This window comes from Mustela nivalis (genome assembly GCF_964662115.1).
Source record: "Mustela nivalis genome assembly, chromosome: 4".
In the NCBI taxonomy this organism is placed as follows: domain Eukaryota; kingdom Metazoa; phylum Chordata; class Mammalia; order Carnivora; family Mustelidae; genus Mustela; species Mustela nivalis.
The window spans coordinates 63,653,712-63,668,072 of NC_139023.1; the positions used below are offsets into that span (position 1 = coordinate 63,653,712).

The following is a 14,361-nucleotide window of genomic DNA, read 5'->3' on the forward strand; positions in this document are numbered from 1 at the left end:
TTCTAATCCAATATAACTGGGGACCTTAAAGAAGAGGAAGAGACACCAGGGTTGCTCATGAGCAGAGAAAAGATCTCTTTTTGGGAGCCACTGTGCCTACTACCTCTCCCTAGAGGTCTTGGCACCCAACCCCACTATGTCCAGGTGGGGACACCAATGCCCAGAGAGCCATCTGTAGGCTGCTACCTGATTGGCCCCGAGTCTCCCAGCCAGCATGTTATGAAGCTGGGATCCAAATCCCAGATCCAATCCCAGCACTTTGCCCTCAACCACCAGATACACGGTCTAGTAACACCACCACCACCACTTGCTCCTGCCTCGTGCTTATATCAGTTCTACAAGGGGCCTTCACGCCTGTTTTCCCCGCTAATCGTTTCAAAAGCCCTGACAGGTATTCAGAAGTGGGACTACTGGCTCCATTCGATCCCCCAGTAAACCCAGTCCCAAATCTGCGGCACTTGCACAGGAAGGACTTCCGAGCTTTCTTTTTCGTCTGTCTGGGGCCACAGGCCTAGAACATAAAGTTATCCAATTATCTCCCCCAAATAGCACGGTAAGGCAAAGAAACTAAAGCCCTGGGGGACGGCTGGCTGGGGCAGAAATGTGGGGGCAAAGCGAGGGAGAAACTGATGCAGCCCTGGGTTTCCTAATGTGGAGAGATCACTTCTACAAGTCTGGGTTCAAAGCCACCCCCTGAGAATCCACCCCAGGGCCTTGACAGAGAGGAGCCAAGACCTGGGACAAGCGTTCACACCCGCTCGCGCGCCACACCAAATACCGGGCGCGAGCGCCCTGCGCCCCCGACTTGGGCCTCCCACAGGGACGTGGCCGTAAAGGGACTCGGGGCTGTCGCGAAAGGGGCTGCAAAGCAACAGGGCGCCGCTGCACAACTGGGAGGCCATCTTGGATGGGACTTGAGCTCCGTTAAGGGGAGAAGTTTTGTAAAGTTTTATTAAAAGTACACAAAACTCCTGCGCCCGTTGCTCGTCAGGGAGGCGCTCCCGCCGAGCTCGGTCCTGCGCCCAGGGCTCGCGGACGGCCGGACGCGGAAGCGCTGCAGTACCCCCCAACCTCTTCAAGCCCCGCGCACGCCGCCGTGGCCGCGCGCCGGGACGCCACCGCCCTCGAGCGCGAGCACGTGCGCGCGCACCCGGCCGGAAGCTGCGGGAGGTCGCGAGCCTGCGGGGCGAGTTGCTGAGTGAGGTGCGGGTCTCCGCGGAGTTCCACCCGCCGGCGCGGGCGGGCGTGGGGGGTCCTCAGGGGGCGGGAGCGCACAGAGTCGCGCTCTTTGGTTGGTGACGAGAGGAGAAGGGATTTGGTTTTCTAGTGGTAGAAAAGCAAGAGGTGTAGAGCTGCCACTGGTTAGGGGGTTGAACCGAAGAAAACCCTAGGCTATCAAGCAGAATACGGGGGAGCAGAGCAGAATTTTTAAGTGTGAAACAGAAGGCCATTATTGACCATTTCTAAATTTTGCCAGCAGTTTGGAGCGTTTCACTTGACCCTTTCTGCCGTAGGTGGCGTTCTGCATGCCCAGTTGACCTTTATACCCCAGGACTACAGATTCCCACAGGTGTGAAAGATAAAGCTGGGCACTCCTGAAACTGTAAGGTTGGATCTTATTGAGTTACAACTATTGTAATAGGGCAGAGAATCCAGCGTGAACTGAACTGAACTCCCCCGAAACGAAGGGCAGCAGACTAAAAGCGTGGGAGTGCTAGGGAAAAGGCACTGAAGGGTTAAAAGGGGGGTTTGGTCCAGTTGACTCAAGTATCCGGATTTGCTCATTGAAGTATATCCAGAGTAGCAAACGTCTGTCTTTGTGACAGGGGCGCGGGTGCAAGTTGGACCAGGCACCAACCCAAGTAAGACCCTGTCCTCCTGCACAGACCAAGAGTGAGAGGCCAGAGAGATGGCCTTCAGGTCCTTGAGAAGACAGTGTTGGGTAGTAGAAGACTTAGATTTCAGAGGGCAAAGAGAAGATTTATAAGTGCAAGCTTTCTAAAGTAGCTGCTCTAACGGGTCTCAGGTGCTTCTCTGCCTATCACTAGATTTTGGTTAGAACAAACAGTAAATTTTCCCAGCAACTTTGAGCTTTACCCCTTCTGGCTCTTTAATGGGGCTGGGGGAACTAGTGGGGGCTGGGATTTTTCTAGGGACACAGCCTTAAGATGCTGGAAGCTGGGGCACCTGAGTGGCTTAGTCATTGCGCATCTGCCTTTGGCTCAGGTCTCAGTCCCAGTGTCCTGGCATCGTGCCCCACATCGGGCATCCTGCTCAGCTGGGAGTCTACTTCGCCCTCTCCGGCTCCCCAATGCTTGTGTTCCCTCTCTCACTCTCTCTGTCATAAATAAATAAAAAAAATTTTTAAAAGATGCTGAAAGCCGTGCTAGAGTTTGGTCAGGTCTCTGAGCGCCAGGGTTTGGACACAGTAGGTACGGACCAGAGTTCTATAATTCTCGTGGGTAACATCTTAAAAATAAATTTCTCCCAGTTGTCCAATAGGTTCACTATCACTCTCGTTGACTGGTCGGCTGACACCCTGGAAAAGCTGAAACCTGAGAGCCTCTTATTTTCACCTTGTTGTTTCTCTGGACACATTCTTTCTCCATATACCACTAAATCTGCAATGTACTCTATGTGGTGACCACTGTAGGGATAACAGATTGACAAATGTATTCTGTTCTGGAAGGAATTTTTACTTGGAAAAGACTCTTAAGGCAATTTGAGACTATAAATTGATGAGGTGATCATATTTTTTATTCTTGGAATTTCTCAGTGTTTTTAAATTTGGCTGTTACTGTGCATTTTACTGTCTCTCATGTGACCTAATCAGTGCTGGAAACTCTGGGCCAAGCAATACACTGTCAGTTGTCCAAGAGTGGAGTTGCTGAAGGATCCCGCCTGCTTCATTGGAAGATGCCACTAGAAGAGGGCAGTTTGGAACTCGTCGTTTCTCTGGGAGACAAAGAAGCTTCCCTCTGAAGTTAAATCACATTATTTGGCACATATACTGTGAACTGTTGGGAGAGTTTGGACAACCTGGTGAGATCTGATTTGACTTGAAACCTGGAACATGGTTGTGTTCTTTATTTCATTTGTGGTTTAAGAGTCAGCATTACTGACCACTGTCCCCAGTGTGTTTCCACCACTCTGAGGCCTAGAAGTAGGGGAATCTGCCCGATGGTCTGGGGAAAGAACCATGGACCTAAAGTGAACAGGTACATCATCATCATGAGTCATCAGTTGTCTGGTTACACTCATTTGAATAGCACAACCCACAGGGATTCAAGGTTAAAACACGACATGTAAGGGGGCACCTGGGTGGCTCAATGGGTTAGGCCTCTGCCTTCAGCTTAGGTCATGATCTCAGAGTCCTGGGATCGAGCCCCACATCAGGCTCTCTGCTCAGCGGGGAGCCTGCTTCCCCCCCCCCCTCTCTCTGCCTGCCTCTGCCTCCTTGTGATCGCTCTGTCAAATAAAAAAATAAATAAACCTTAAAAAAAAAAAAAAAAACACGACATGTAGGGCCATCTCGGTGCCTCAGTCGGGTAAGTGTCTGCCTTGAGCTCAGGTCATGATCTCAAGGTCCTGGGATCAAGTCCTGCAACAGGCTCCCTGCTCAGAGGGGAGCCTGCTTCTCCCTCTGCCTGCCACTCCCCTGCTTGTGCTCCCTCTCCCTCCATTTCTGTCTCTGATGAATAGAAAGAAAGGACACACAAATATGTCACAAGGTAATATGTTCTGTGAATAAAAAAATTACACAGTGCAGGTAGGTGTGTGAAGTCCAGGACAGTGGTGGACAGCGGGGACAGAACTGAATCTCAGGTCCACAGCTAAGTGACTGTGACCTTTTGCAGGTCTCTTCCGGTGTCATCACATCATCTATAAGATGTATTCCGATAGTACCTGCCTCATAGACTCTTGAGCGAGTTACATGACCTAAGTGTGTAAACTACTCGCAACAGAGAACAAATACATAATAATAACTGTACCTGATTCTGAAACTCCCAAGTACGAGCTGTTACTGCAAATAAAGTGTGAAAAAAAAGGGACTCACCCATGACTTTGAGGTTTTCGGCCTTGAGAGCATGACCATAAATGTCGTGGCATTAGGAAGCATTGCGGAGCATGTCCACTGTGCGGGGGTGCAGACATGTGGAAGACTATCAGACAGAGGTGTCTTGAACTGAGCTCTTAGAGGAGGGTGAGACTCTCCCAAGGCAGAGGAAAGAGGAAGTGCTTCTCTGGGCATAGAGGACAGCATGAGAAAAGGCCAGGGGTTCAGAACCAGTATGGTAAGTTTCTGCCATGGGGGCTGGTGTGGTAGGTTGGCTCATAAACCATGAACTGCAGAGACTTGTTCTTTGTAGTAGCTAATTCTGTGTGTCCCATTCCCCAGAATTTTTATTTTACTCTCCTTTGTCCCTAAAATTGTTTGATGTAAAAGTTACATGAGCATAAGAATGGGAGGCTTTTAGGCAGGAAAGTAGTATATTTCCTGTATAGCCTTTGAGGTAGCAGCTTGCCGTGGCTGCTTCTACTAAACCAGGGATCAGCAAGCTTTCTGTTAAAGGCCAGGTGATATAGGCCTTAGGATTTTAGGCCTGTGGTCTCTGTCCTAACTACTCAATTCTGCACTATAGCTCTAAAACAACCCTAGAGATTCCTAAACAAATAGGCCTGGCTGTGTTTTCAGTAAAACTGTTAAGAATGACTAGATATGGGCTAGACTGGGCCATGGGGTGGGTGTCAGTCTGAGTTATGAAAGACCACAGATTCCATCTTGGACATGGTCTCTTTGTATTATCCTGGGTGGAGCTAGCGCCATGTTGTGAGGCCCATATTGCAGGGGAGTGAGGCCAGGCGACAACAAGGAGTCCTCTTAGAAGCAGTCACCCACCCTCTCCTGTGGGCCAGGAGAGATCAAAGGAGCCCAGCCAACACCTTGACTACAACCTCATGAGAGCTCTCAACCAGATTCCCAGGAGCTCTAACATGACAAATGTTCAAGCTTCTACGTGCTGTGCAGATTTGTTTTGCAGCAAGTGATCACTAGGAAAAGTTTGATAGTCCTCTAGGGCTTCCCACAGTTGGGGTAGAGGACCAAGCTTTGTACCTCTTCATGGATCACTCACTGAATGCAGGTGCCCCTGGAGAAGTATCATGACATTGAGGGAGGCAGCGTCTTCTGCTGAGGCAGCATCTGAAGATGAGAACCAGTGTGGGCTGTCTACAGGAAACTCTTACAGTAGCTGGGATCATAAGATCTCCATTCCTGAAGGGGGATCCGAGCCATGAGTCCCACCCCTCCCGACTTCACTGGGCTCTAGACTGCCCTGGTCAAGCTCACCAAGGTTTGCAGATGCCTCCAGTGCAAAGGCTAACTTGGATGTTCGCATTCCCTGAGTCACCTGCTATTTCTTTTCCATTTGACCTCTAACAAGTCCACTTTGTTTTCCAGCTCAACAGTGCATTTAAGCTGATCTTTATTTTAAAGATTTATTTGGGGGCCAGTACCTGAGTGGTTCAGTTCGTTGGGCATCCAACTCTTGATTTCGGCTCAGGTCATGATCTTAGGATCATGGGATCGTTCCCTGCATCAGACTTTGCACTGGGTGTGGAGCCTGCTTAGGATTCTCTCTCTCCCTCTCTCTCTGTACCTCCAATCCACCCCTCAAAAAATAAAATTATTTGGGGGTACCAGGGTGGCTCAGTCAGTTAAGTGTCTGACCCTTAGTTTCAGCTCAGGTCATGATCTCAGGGTTGTGCAATCAAGCCCTGCATCAGGCTCCCCATTCAGCATGGAGTCTGCTTGAGATTCTCCCTCTCTTTACCCTCCCTCTAGTGGTCTGTCTCTCTCTACAATAAAAAAATATATTTTTTTTTTAAATAATAAAATAGCTTATTTAGTATTATAAAATTTTTTCAGGGGGAGGGTGTTTTAGGAAACCAAGTCAGTGAGTCCCACTAAAATGTAAACTTCGTGGGTGTGGGAACTTTGTTTTGTTTTGTTCGCTGCTTTATCTCCAGAGATTAGAGTATTTGTTGAGTAAATAACCTGTTTTACTGCCCAGAGAGGAAGAGCAAACCTTTTGAAACAGGCCCTAAAAGGTCTGAGGTCCTATGATTTATTATAAGCCCACATCCCATTGGTAGAAAAAGGACACTCTTGGCTCTTTCATGGCCCCTTTCCATTCCTTGGGCCCCGGGAATCCATCAAAACTGGTGAGGGAGGCAGTAGTAAATACAACAGACCAGAGCAGGAGGGAATGTCTTGCCCTTAAGCTCCTTCCAGGGGGTGAGATGGACGACAAGCAAGTACATCTACACTATGTTATCAGGTTGTACTGGCTACTCTGATGAGAAGTCAAGCGAGGTCAGAGGTTTGAGCTGCTTTAGGTCGGGGAAGGGGCAGAACTGAATGATGTGAGGACCAAGCCAAACAGACACTTGAAAGGAGACATGTGATTTGTACTTTGGGGGTCCTGCAGACTTCGGGGTGGAGAGAGTTCCTGGGCGAGTGGGATATCAGGAGGATTTTGTGGGGAGAGAACCCACCGAGTCCCTAAGAAACCCGACACCAGCTCCCAGCAGATATGAGGGTCACAGGGAGGAAGAGCTGGGAGAGGGTACTGTTGGACTGCCTGCGGGCAGCAGGGAAAGGGATCCATCACTGGTTCTTCTAGCCTGGTGGTGGTACAGGTCCCTGAGAAGGGGAGATGCACGAAGGAGAGATGCTTCCTGCCCTTGACCCACCAAAGCCTTCCACAGCCAACCAAACCTGTGTGCTCTGGCCTCTGCCCTATCTGATCGCCTCCTGCCTTTGCTGGAGCTTTCTACAGTCACACCGGCCTTGTGTTGCTTGTTGAGGGCTTCAGTCCTTGCTCAAGAGACTCCAGTGAAGCCAAGAGGTGCAACCAAGTCCAGCGTGAAGGGGGTAAGAAGTGGAAATGGTGCATACATATAACCCCTGAAACATGGGGATGGACAGGCACAGATTCAAGGGAGGGTCTTCTTTTCCTAAGCTGGGTGACATGAGGCCGTGGCCTATGCTAGGGAGGCCCCGCATGCAGGGCATGGTGCTCTCGGACCATGGGAAGCATGGTCAGCCCCGAGTCCTTCCCTGGGCTCACTGCTCCAAAGCCTCCCTCCATCCTTCATGGAACCGAGGGGTTTTGGGGCCTCTGGTAACAGATCAGTAGCATGGGATTCCCCCAAAATTCCTACCTCCTGAGGTTTCTCAAGCCAGTGAGCAGGAAGGTACAGCACCGGCATCCCGCTACTGTATCCTTTCCCTGGGGAGCACAGGCTGTCTGCAGCCCAAATCCCCCCCAGCTCCCCTCCTCACCTTCCCTCCTCAGCCAGAGTCCTGAGCCCCTGTGCCAGGCCACCTCCACACCAGCTGAGGGGTGCCTGCTGCGGCCTTTCTTAGGATGCAGTGGCCCCCACTCCATACTCTTGGTTCTGCCACCCTCTAGGCTCCCTGTGTCTTCTTGTCAGCCCTTCGTGGGATGCCCCCTTCCCTTCTCCTGGATCAATCCCGCTTTTCTGTGAGATTCGTGATGGAATGATACAGGTTTATGCACCACTGTTCTTAAGAACCCCTTCCCCAGTATTTCCTGGGACAATGACCCAAAACACAGATGAGGACAGACTCCCAGCTTTCTGGTTGCATTAGCCATTTGCCATTTTCCTGCTTTCTGCTCCCACAGCAGGTTCAGTGAGCTTTTGCAGGGCGGGCTCTCCCATCCAGAGAGCCTTCCTCACAGTGCAGAATTCCCAGGCACTTGGTTTAGCTCCAGGCCTGACAGGCACTGCTCAGTTACTCCTGTAGGTTAACCTACTCCTGTAGGAAAGTGCAGCCCATCTCCAAAGCAACAACCCTGCTGTCTGTGGACCACCCAGAGGCCCTGAGGCTCTGGTGCACCTTGTCTTCACCGAGTCTGTCCTAGGTGGGCACGAGGATTCCGTTCTGTTGGTCACTCCTGCTTGTGGCCCCCTTGATACCTTGATCCTTCTGCACCAGCACCACTCTCCTTGAACCCTAGGAAAAGTGAGCTCCTTCACAATGTCTTAACAAAGTCACCCTCCTCCACCCAAAGTGGGGGACAATGGGAGGCCAAGGGGATAAGAAAATCTCTTCTGTAACAAAACTTTTTAATATAGTGAATAAACATGAAGAGAAAAAGGGAGCCTCGGTAAGACCTGTAGAACAGAGGTGCCATCACTTCAGATTAGCTTTTTTAATAAAGATTTATTTCTTTAGAGAGAGAGTGTGGGAGGGGAGGGGCAGAGGGAGAGGGAGAATCTCCAGCAGACTCCATGCTGAGTGCGGAGCCTGACGGGGGGGGGGGGGGCGGGGGGGGGTCGATCTCACCACCCTGAGATCATGACCTGAGCTGAAACCAAGAGTTAGACACTTAACTGACTGAGCCATCCAGGCGCCGCTCCCCCACTTTTAAAAATAATAATAATAATCCAGATTTGCTTGAAAAGAAGTCATGGGCATCTAAAAGACTCCCACATGGAGGCATTTATGTCCCAAGGCTAGGGAAAGAAGTGGCTTCCCCAATTACACTGTGCTTCTGTTTGAGGTCACACACCATAATGTATGACTTTTGAGTTACATTGGTGGCAGGTCACCAGCAAAATAGGCAGAGGAAAACCAAGGCCTAATTGCCTGGGGTTCTTCAGGTTCAGCTTTCGTTGTCAGAGATTCTGTCAGAATTTTGGCTCCCATGATCTGTACACGTGGTGTTACTTCCACAAACATGTTATGTTGCAAGGCAAAAAGGACTTTGCAGATGTAATTATCCAGATGGGTCCAATGTAAAATCCAGTGGACCTTTTTAAAAAAAAAAAAAAAGATTTTATTTATTTATTTGACAGACAGGGATTACAAGTAGGGGGAAAGGCAGGCAGAGAGAGGAGGAAGCAGGCTCCCCGCTGAGCAGAGAGCCCAACGTGGGGCTCGATCCCAGGACCCCGGGATCATGACCCCAGGACCCCGGGATCATGACCCGAGTCGAAGGCAGAGGCTTTAACCCACTGAGCCACCCAGGCGCCCCCTCCAGTGGACCTTTCAGAGCAGAGAGCTATAGCTTCAGAGGAACTCCAAGAGAGTCAAAGCAGAAAAAGCATCCCACGCACGTTGCTGGCTTAAAAATGGAGGCAGCCCCATGTCCAGGAAACAGGATCCCAGTCCTGCAGACCCAAGCAACTGGAGTCTGCCAACAACCTGAATGAGCTTGGGAATGATGTCTTCCAAGGGCCTCCAGAAAGGAAGGTAGCCCAGTCTAAGTGAGCAAAGACTCTAGCCACACTGGACTTCAGACATTAAAAGCATGAGATAATAAGGGGGTGGTTTGTTTTTATTTCCAAGCTGTCAAGTAGGTAATCTGCTTCACAGCCACAGAAGACAATGTCAGCTTTGTGGCAGAAGGTACATCAGCCTTCACCAAACAGCAGTTTCTGGCACTCTGTTCTGATAATCTCTTGTTACATAATTGACCACTCTAAAACTGAATAGGTCAAGGTTCATCCTCTCTCTCTGCCTGCCTCTCTGCCTGCTTGTGATCTCTGTCTATCAAATAAATAAATAAAATCTTAAAAAAAAAAAAACTGAATAGGTCAAGAATTTGGAAGACCCAGTTCAACATTTAGGGCTCAGGGTCTGGTGGAATTGCTGTCAGGTGTGGCTAGAGCTGGAGTCATCTCAAATGCTCCTTCACTTCACATATCTGGTGACTGGGCTCAGAAAACTGGAAAGTTGGGGACCCTTGGGCATCTCTGTAACTCTCTATGGTCTGTCCACTGTGGTGGCTCTGGGTAGTTGGATTTTTTTGAGACCTTGGGGCTCTAAAGCTGCATGTCCCAGGAGTCACATAGCACGACCTGAGCCATCCTCTCTTAGGTGGCCACAAAGTCCTATCCAGATTCCAGAAGAGGGGACATAGATCCCTCCTCATAATAGGGAAGGAGCAAGGTTCTGGAAGAGCTCATGGGACTAGAAATACTGTGGTGGCCATCTTCAGAGAATACAGTCCTTCCTCGGGCCACAACAGTTCACACACGCCCCACACCTGGGAAAACCCACACTCAAACTCTTCCTGCCTGAAGAGCCCCAAGTCTTACCACACTGTGTCGGGAGGCCAGGGTCTTGTCATCTGGATCAGAACCAAGGACGGAAGAGGCTCCCTAGGTCAGTTCCTCAGTGCTGCTTCTCCATATGCGGACCTGAGAACCAGTGAGATGTTCTATCCACCCCATACACTCCCAGGCCCTGGTGGGACCAGCATCGTCTAGCTGCTACAGACACAACCCAAAAGAGGGCAAGAGGAAGCATATGGTCATCACCAGTCTGTAGCAGTTTCTGCGACACAGCTGGGCAGTTTCCAGTTCCTCCATCAGGGCCTAGTCTTACTGCCTGGGAACAATTCTCTGTGAATCTGGCTCCAGCCTCCGGACTCTCTACCCCAACCTCTGAATTATCTTTCCTTTCTTCGGAAGATGTAGCTTGGGATTGCAGCTGAGTTTTTCCCGACTGCTTCTTGCTTGCAGAAATTTGGGGTTCTGAGATTCCCTTTTCATTTTGTTTAGTCTCTGTCTCCCTTAATTCAAACTGATATGGTTCCTTTTGAAACACTGCTTCTTATTGATTCATAATTGACTAATATACCCATGAAAGCCATACCCACAAAACTCATTGAGATAAGCCCTTCTCTACCCCAGGATTTTAGTGATATTTGTAAGGACAGTGTTCTTTGGATTCTTAGCAATCCTGCTCTTTGCAAGAGATCTACGAGGCATGTCTTTGAGATCCTCAGCCAGCCTTTTAAGTATTTCAAAGGCTCTATGAGGCAACACCATAAGTCCTCCTAAGGTTTTAACAGAGCATTTCTAGTCATGCCTTTGGGTCTCATATTTAAACCATGTTTTCCTGGTAGCAACGTGGACTTCATCTCTGTCTAGAGCCCTCCCTTTATGTTAGCATCATCTGCCATCCAGAGAGGCTGGGAATGAGATGCCCAGCAAACCCAGCAAGTCCCCACTCTTTTATATGCAACACTTGTTTCTTCCTCTTACATCCTACTACCAACAACTAGAAGAATCCAGGCGACCTTCAACACTGCCTTCACATCTCCTTAGCAAGATTATCTAGTCCATTAGGTATATGTTCTCTTTCCACTTTTCTGCAGGTTGCAGGTTCTCTGCTGCTGTGTAACAAAGATCCCTTTCCTCCAGAATCCTTCATGTGGTATAATGTGGTCCACAGCTGGTCATAGCAATGTGATCTTGATTGTAAAATGTGCAACTTTGGGGAACATCACTTTTGCATATGGCAGTGACATTAAAAGTAACTGTAGTGATGGCTGATTTATATATTATTCTAAAATCTGTCTTAAGCTATGACATCCAGAAAAATAGGACAGTTTCAAGGTGAAAATGGGATATGGAAGAAGCTTTGGATGTCCAAAGGGAATGAGTACCACTTCCTGAAGAAGATACTCCAGGCCCAAGTTTCTAAAGTTTGTCTTTTTTGTTTTTTAAATAGGCTCCATGCCCAGTGTGGGGCATGAACTCACAACCCTGAGATCACTACAGAGCCAGCCAGGCACCCCAGGCCCGAGTTTCTAAAGAAAAATACCCAGGGATGCCTGGGTGGCTCAGTCAGTTAAAAGCGTCTGCTTTTGGCTCAGGTCACGACCTCAGGGTCCTTGGAGGGAGACACTCACTGGACTTTGCTCAGTGGGGAGTCTCCTTCTTCCTCTCCCTCTGCCCCTCCCCCCATTCGTGCTTGCTTGAGAAAGAGAGCGCGCACAAGCAGGGGGAGCAGCAGGCAGAAGGAGAGGAGAAGCACGTTCCCCGCTGAGCAAGGATGCCTCTGTGAAGAGCCACCGCCCGCGAGCCCAGAGCCAGCGGGGGCTGGAGGGCGGCCAGGGCGCGTCCCGAAGCCCGACGCCGAGCTCGCCACCTCGGTTTCTCGCGGCGCAGAGGGATGCTAGCAGGGCCCACCAAGCCGGTGACTTGGGATTCAGAACGTTAAGTAGCTCCAGCAACCGGCAGTAAGCGCCAGCCAGGGAGCAGGTCACAACCCACACCAGCGCAGGCAGGGCGATGTCCGCACGTACTGACAGCGCCGGGTGCGGGGCTGGCGCGGCGCGGCCGCAAGGGAGCCCCGCCGTGTCGTAAAAGGGCCGTACGTGAGCGGCGCAGCTCTGGAGGACGGTGGGGTCTCATCTCGGACGCCGTGTCTGCGGTGCGGAGTGGGGCCAACCTGTTGCTCGTCACGGCGAGCTCGGCCCACGGGTTTGCGTTCGCTGCCAGCCGGCCGGCCTCTCAGAGGCGGTGACCGGGCCGCGGGGGCGGCGCGATGCGAACCGCGGAAGCGGACGAGGGGCGGGAGCCCGAGAGGCCTTGTGACCGCACCCCAAGCCCCGCGCGCCCGGAGGTCGCCGCCCTCGAGCGCGAGCGCGTGCGCGCGCACCTGCGGGCCCGCCGGACGCTGCTGGAGGTGGCGAACCTGCTGGACGAGCTGCAGAGCGAGGTGGACACCTCGGCCGAGGGTGTCCGGGGCCCCGGCCGCTGCGCGGCCGGCGAAGCGGAGGAGCGGGTGCTGCAGCTGTGCGAGAAGGCTGAGAGGAAGGCCGCCGAGGCCGCGCTGGTGGGGCGGAGGATCGTAGAGCTCCACCGGCAGATAGACCGCTGCGGGTGCTCCTGAAGGATGCGGGGGCGGGTACGTGCCGGGCGCCGGGGGTCGTTGGGGGGCGGTGCGCTGGACGGGGATTCGTGACGCCCTGCCTTGTCATGCCCCGCTGGGCGGAGGGAGAGGGGAGTGAGCAGACACAGGGTGGCGCTCTTAGGTTGGGAATTAGAAGCAAGTGGTTTGTACGTGGCTGTGAAGGTAACAGGTGCACAGGGTGCGTGAGACAGAAGTGCAGGACGGGAATCCTACGTGCTGAGAATGGAGCGTTGCCCATGACCTAGCTACTAGCGGTAGCATTTTGCACGGGTGGTTGGGTCTGTTTGACTTCAGGATATGAGAGTCTTAGGATTTAAATTGTGGTGGTTAATTTCCCCACTTGTATGCCAGCTTATCTACCAATGGACTCCGTTCCGCTGGTAAAGAGGACGGACTGGAGAGGCTGAAACCGAGAGCGTTTTCTCTCCCATGCTGTTCTTACATTTTCACCATGTTAAATACTAAATGTCCAGTATCATTCTGGGGAGAGGATTTCAGTATTATGTGTGCGGATATGATTACGATTATTAGGTGCATTGAGTTTTGAGAAGACCGCTTTTAGATAAATACTGTTACCTAAGGGAATAGGGCTTAGGTTGTAAGCTGTTTTATGGTCATATTCGTTATTGTGATTTTATTCTGTTAATGTGAAGTTCCGAAGTATACTCTTGTGCTTTGCTGCTTTTTTTTTTTTTTTTTTTTTTTATGCTTCCTGGAATCTGGGGATGCCTGGAAGAGGCTTGAGGTCAGAGTTCTGCAAGACAGAAGACATTGCCTGGCTGCAGCTGATGAAAGGAGAGCCCAGACCGGCCAAGGATGTGGATGCCGCTGCTTTGGATCAGATTGAGAAGCCCCTGGAGGGTTGTTGGGCATGGAGAGCGGTGGGGTCTGCATTTTCACATTCTGTAGTCTGTCAGATCAAAGGAGGAGAGTTGTGTTCTTTTCATTTTTGTTTGCTTGTTTCTTTTTTTCAGAAATGTAGTTTTTCTGTGGCATGTTAACTGGTGCACATCTTGTAACCTGTCTGGTGAGTAACCTAGAATAAGGGATGAGTTCTAGGTACTGTGTGTATTGGCTGACTTTGGGGCACACTTTTTTTATGTAATCATGCATTTCAGGAGCTTCTCTGCCACAGCTGCCTGTGACATGTGCATGGCCTGGAGGGTTTGGGGAGGGGAGCATGGGTCTGACCCTGGCAGGCCCCAGAATGATAGCAGGTAGCTTCTTCCAGGCTGAGATGATATCCAGCCTTGGTCCTCACAGGCTGAGACCAGAGCTCTAGCTTTCTTTGATAATGTTCAGTTACCTGGAAAAACAAATGCTGAAAGCCAGTTTTTAGAACCCTTGTGCAAATAACCAAAGCCATTGACTTGGCTAAGAAAAGGTGAGAGGAATAAATTCTTTTCAGAGTAAAAATTTCTCTTTGATTGTCATTATTGTCAAATGAATGTCCAGTGGGAATGTGCTCAAAAGCCTTGAGGCCAGAGGAGGGTTTGGTCTGTAGAGACTGTAATAGGAGAGGAGAGAAGACACAGCAGGAAGGAGCCTCAGGAAAGCATTTGGGCTGGCCTCTGCCTTCAGAGCAATTCATTCAGTCACTTAACATTCACCATGACCAT

General features: G+C 50.6%; 1 protein-coding gene and 1 long non-coding RNA gene across 4 annotated transcripts; both read left to right on the forward strand.

The window, feature by feature from the left end:
- The first annotated feature begins 811 nt into the window (after window positions 1-811).
- Window positions 812-3,513, forward strand: LOC309863582. Of its 3 annotated transcripts, none has more exons than XR_014311124.1 (3): window positions 812-1,203; window positions 1,515-1,608; window positions 2,492-3,513. It is a non-coding gene; the product is annotated as an uncharacterized lncRNA (long non-coding RNA). The 3 variants fall into 3 exon arrangements; XR_014311125.1 differs by having other exon boundaries at window positions 813-1,220; window positions 1,515-1,603; XR_014311126.1 differs by having other exon boundaries at window positions 819-1,203; window positions 1,515-1,603.
- An 8,131-nt stretch (window positions 3,514-11,644) lies between these two features.
- Window positions 11,645-14,158, forward strand: MRFAP1L2 (Morf4 family associated protein 1 like 2). Its single transcript, XM_082727544.1, has 2 exons — window positions 11,645-12,736; window positions 13,479-14,158. Exon 1 carries the CDS (start codon window positions 12,374-12,376, stop codon window positions 12,719-12,721), a length of 348 nt encoding a protein of 115 aa, XP_082583670.1. The 5' UTR covers window positions 11,645-12,373; the 3' UTR covers window positions 12,722-12,736; window positions 13,479-14,158.
- Window positions 14,159-14,361: the final 203 nt, after the last annotated feature.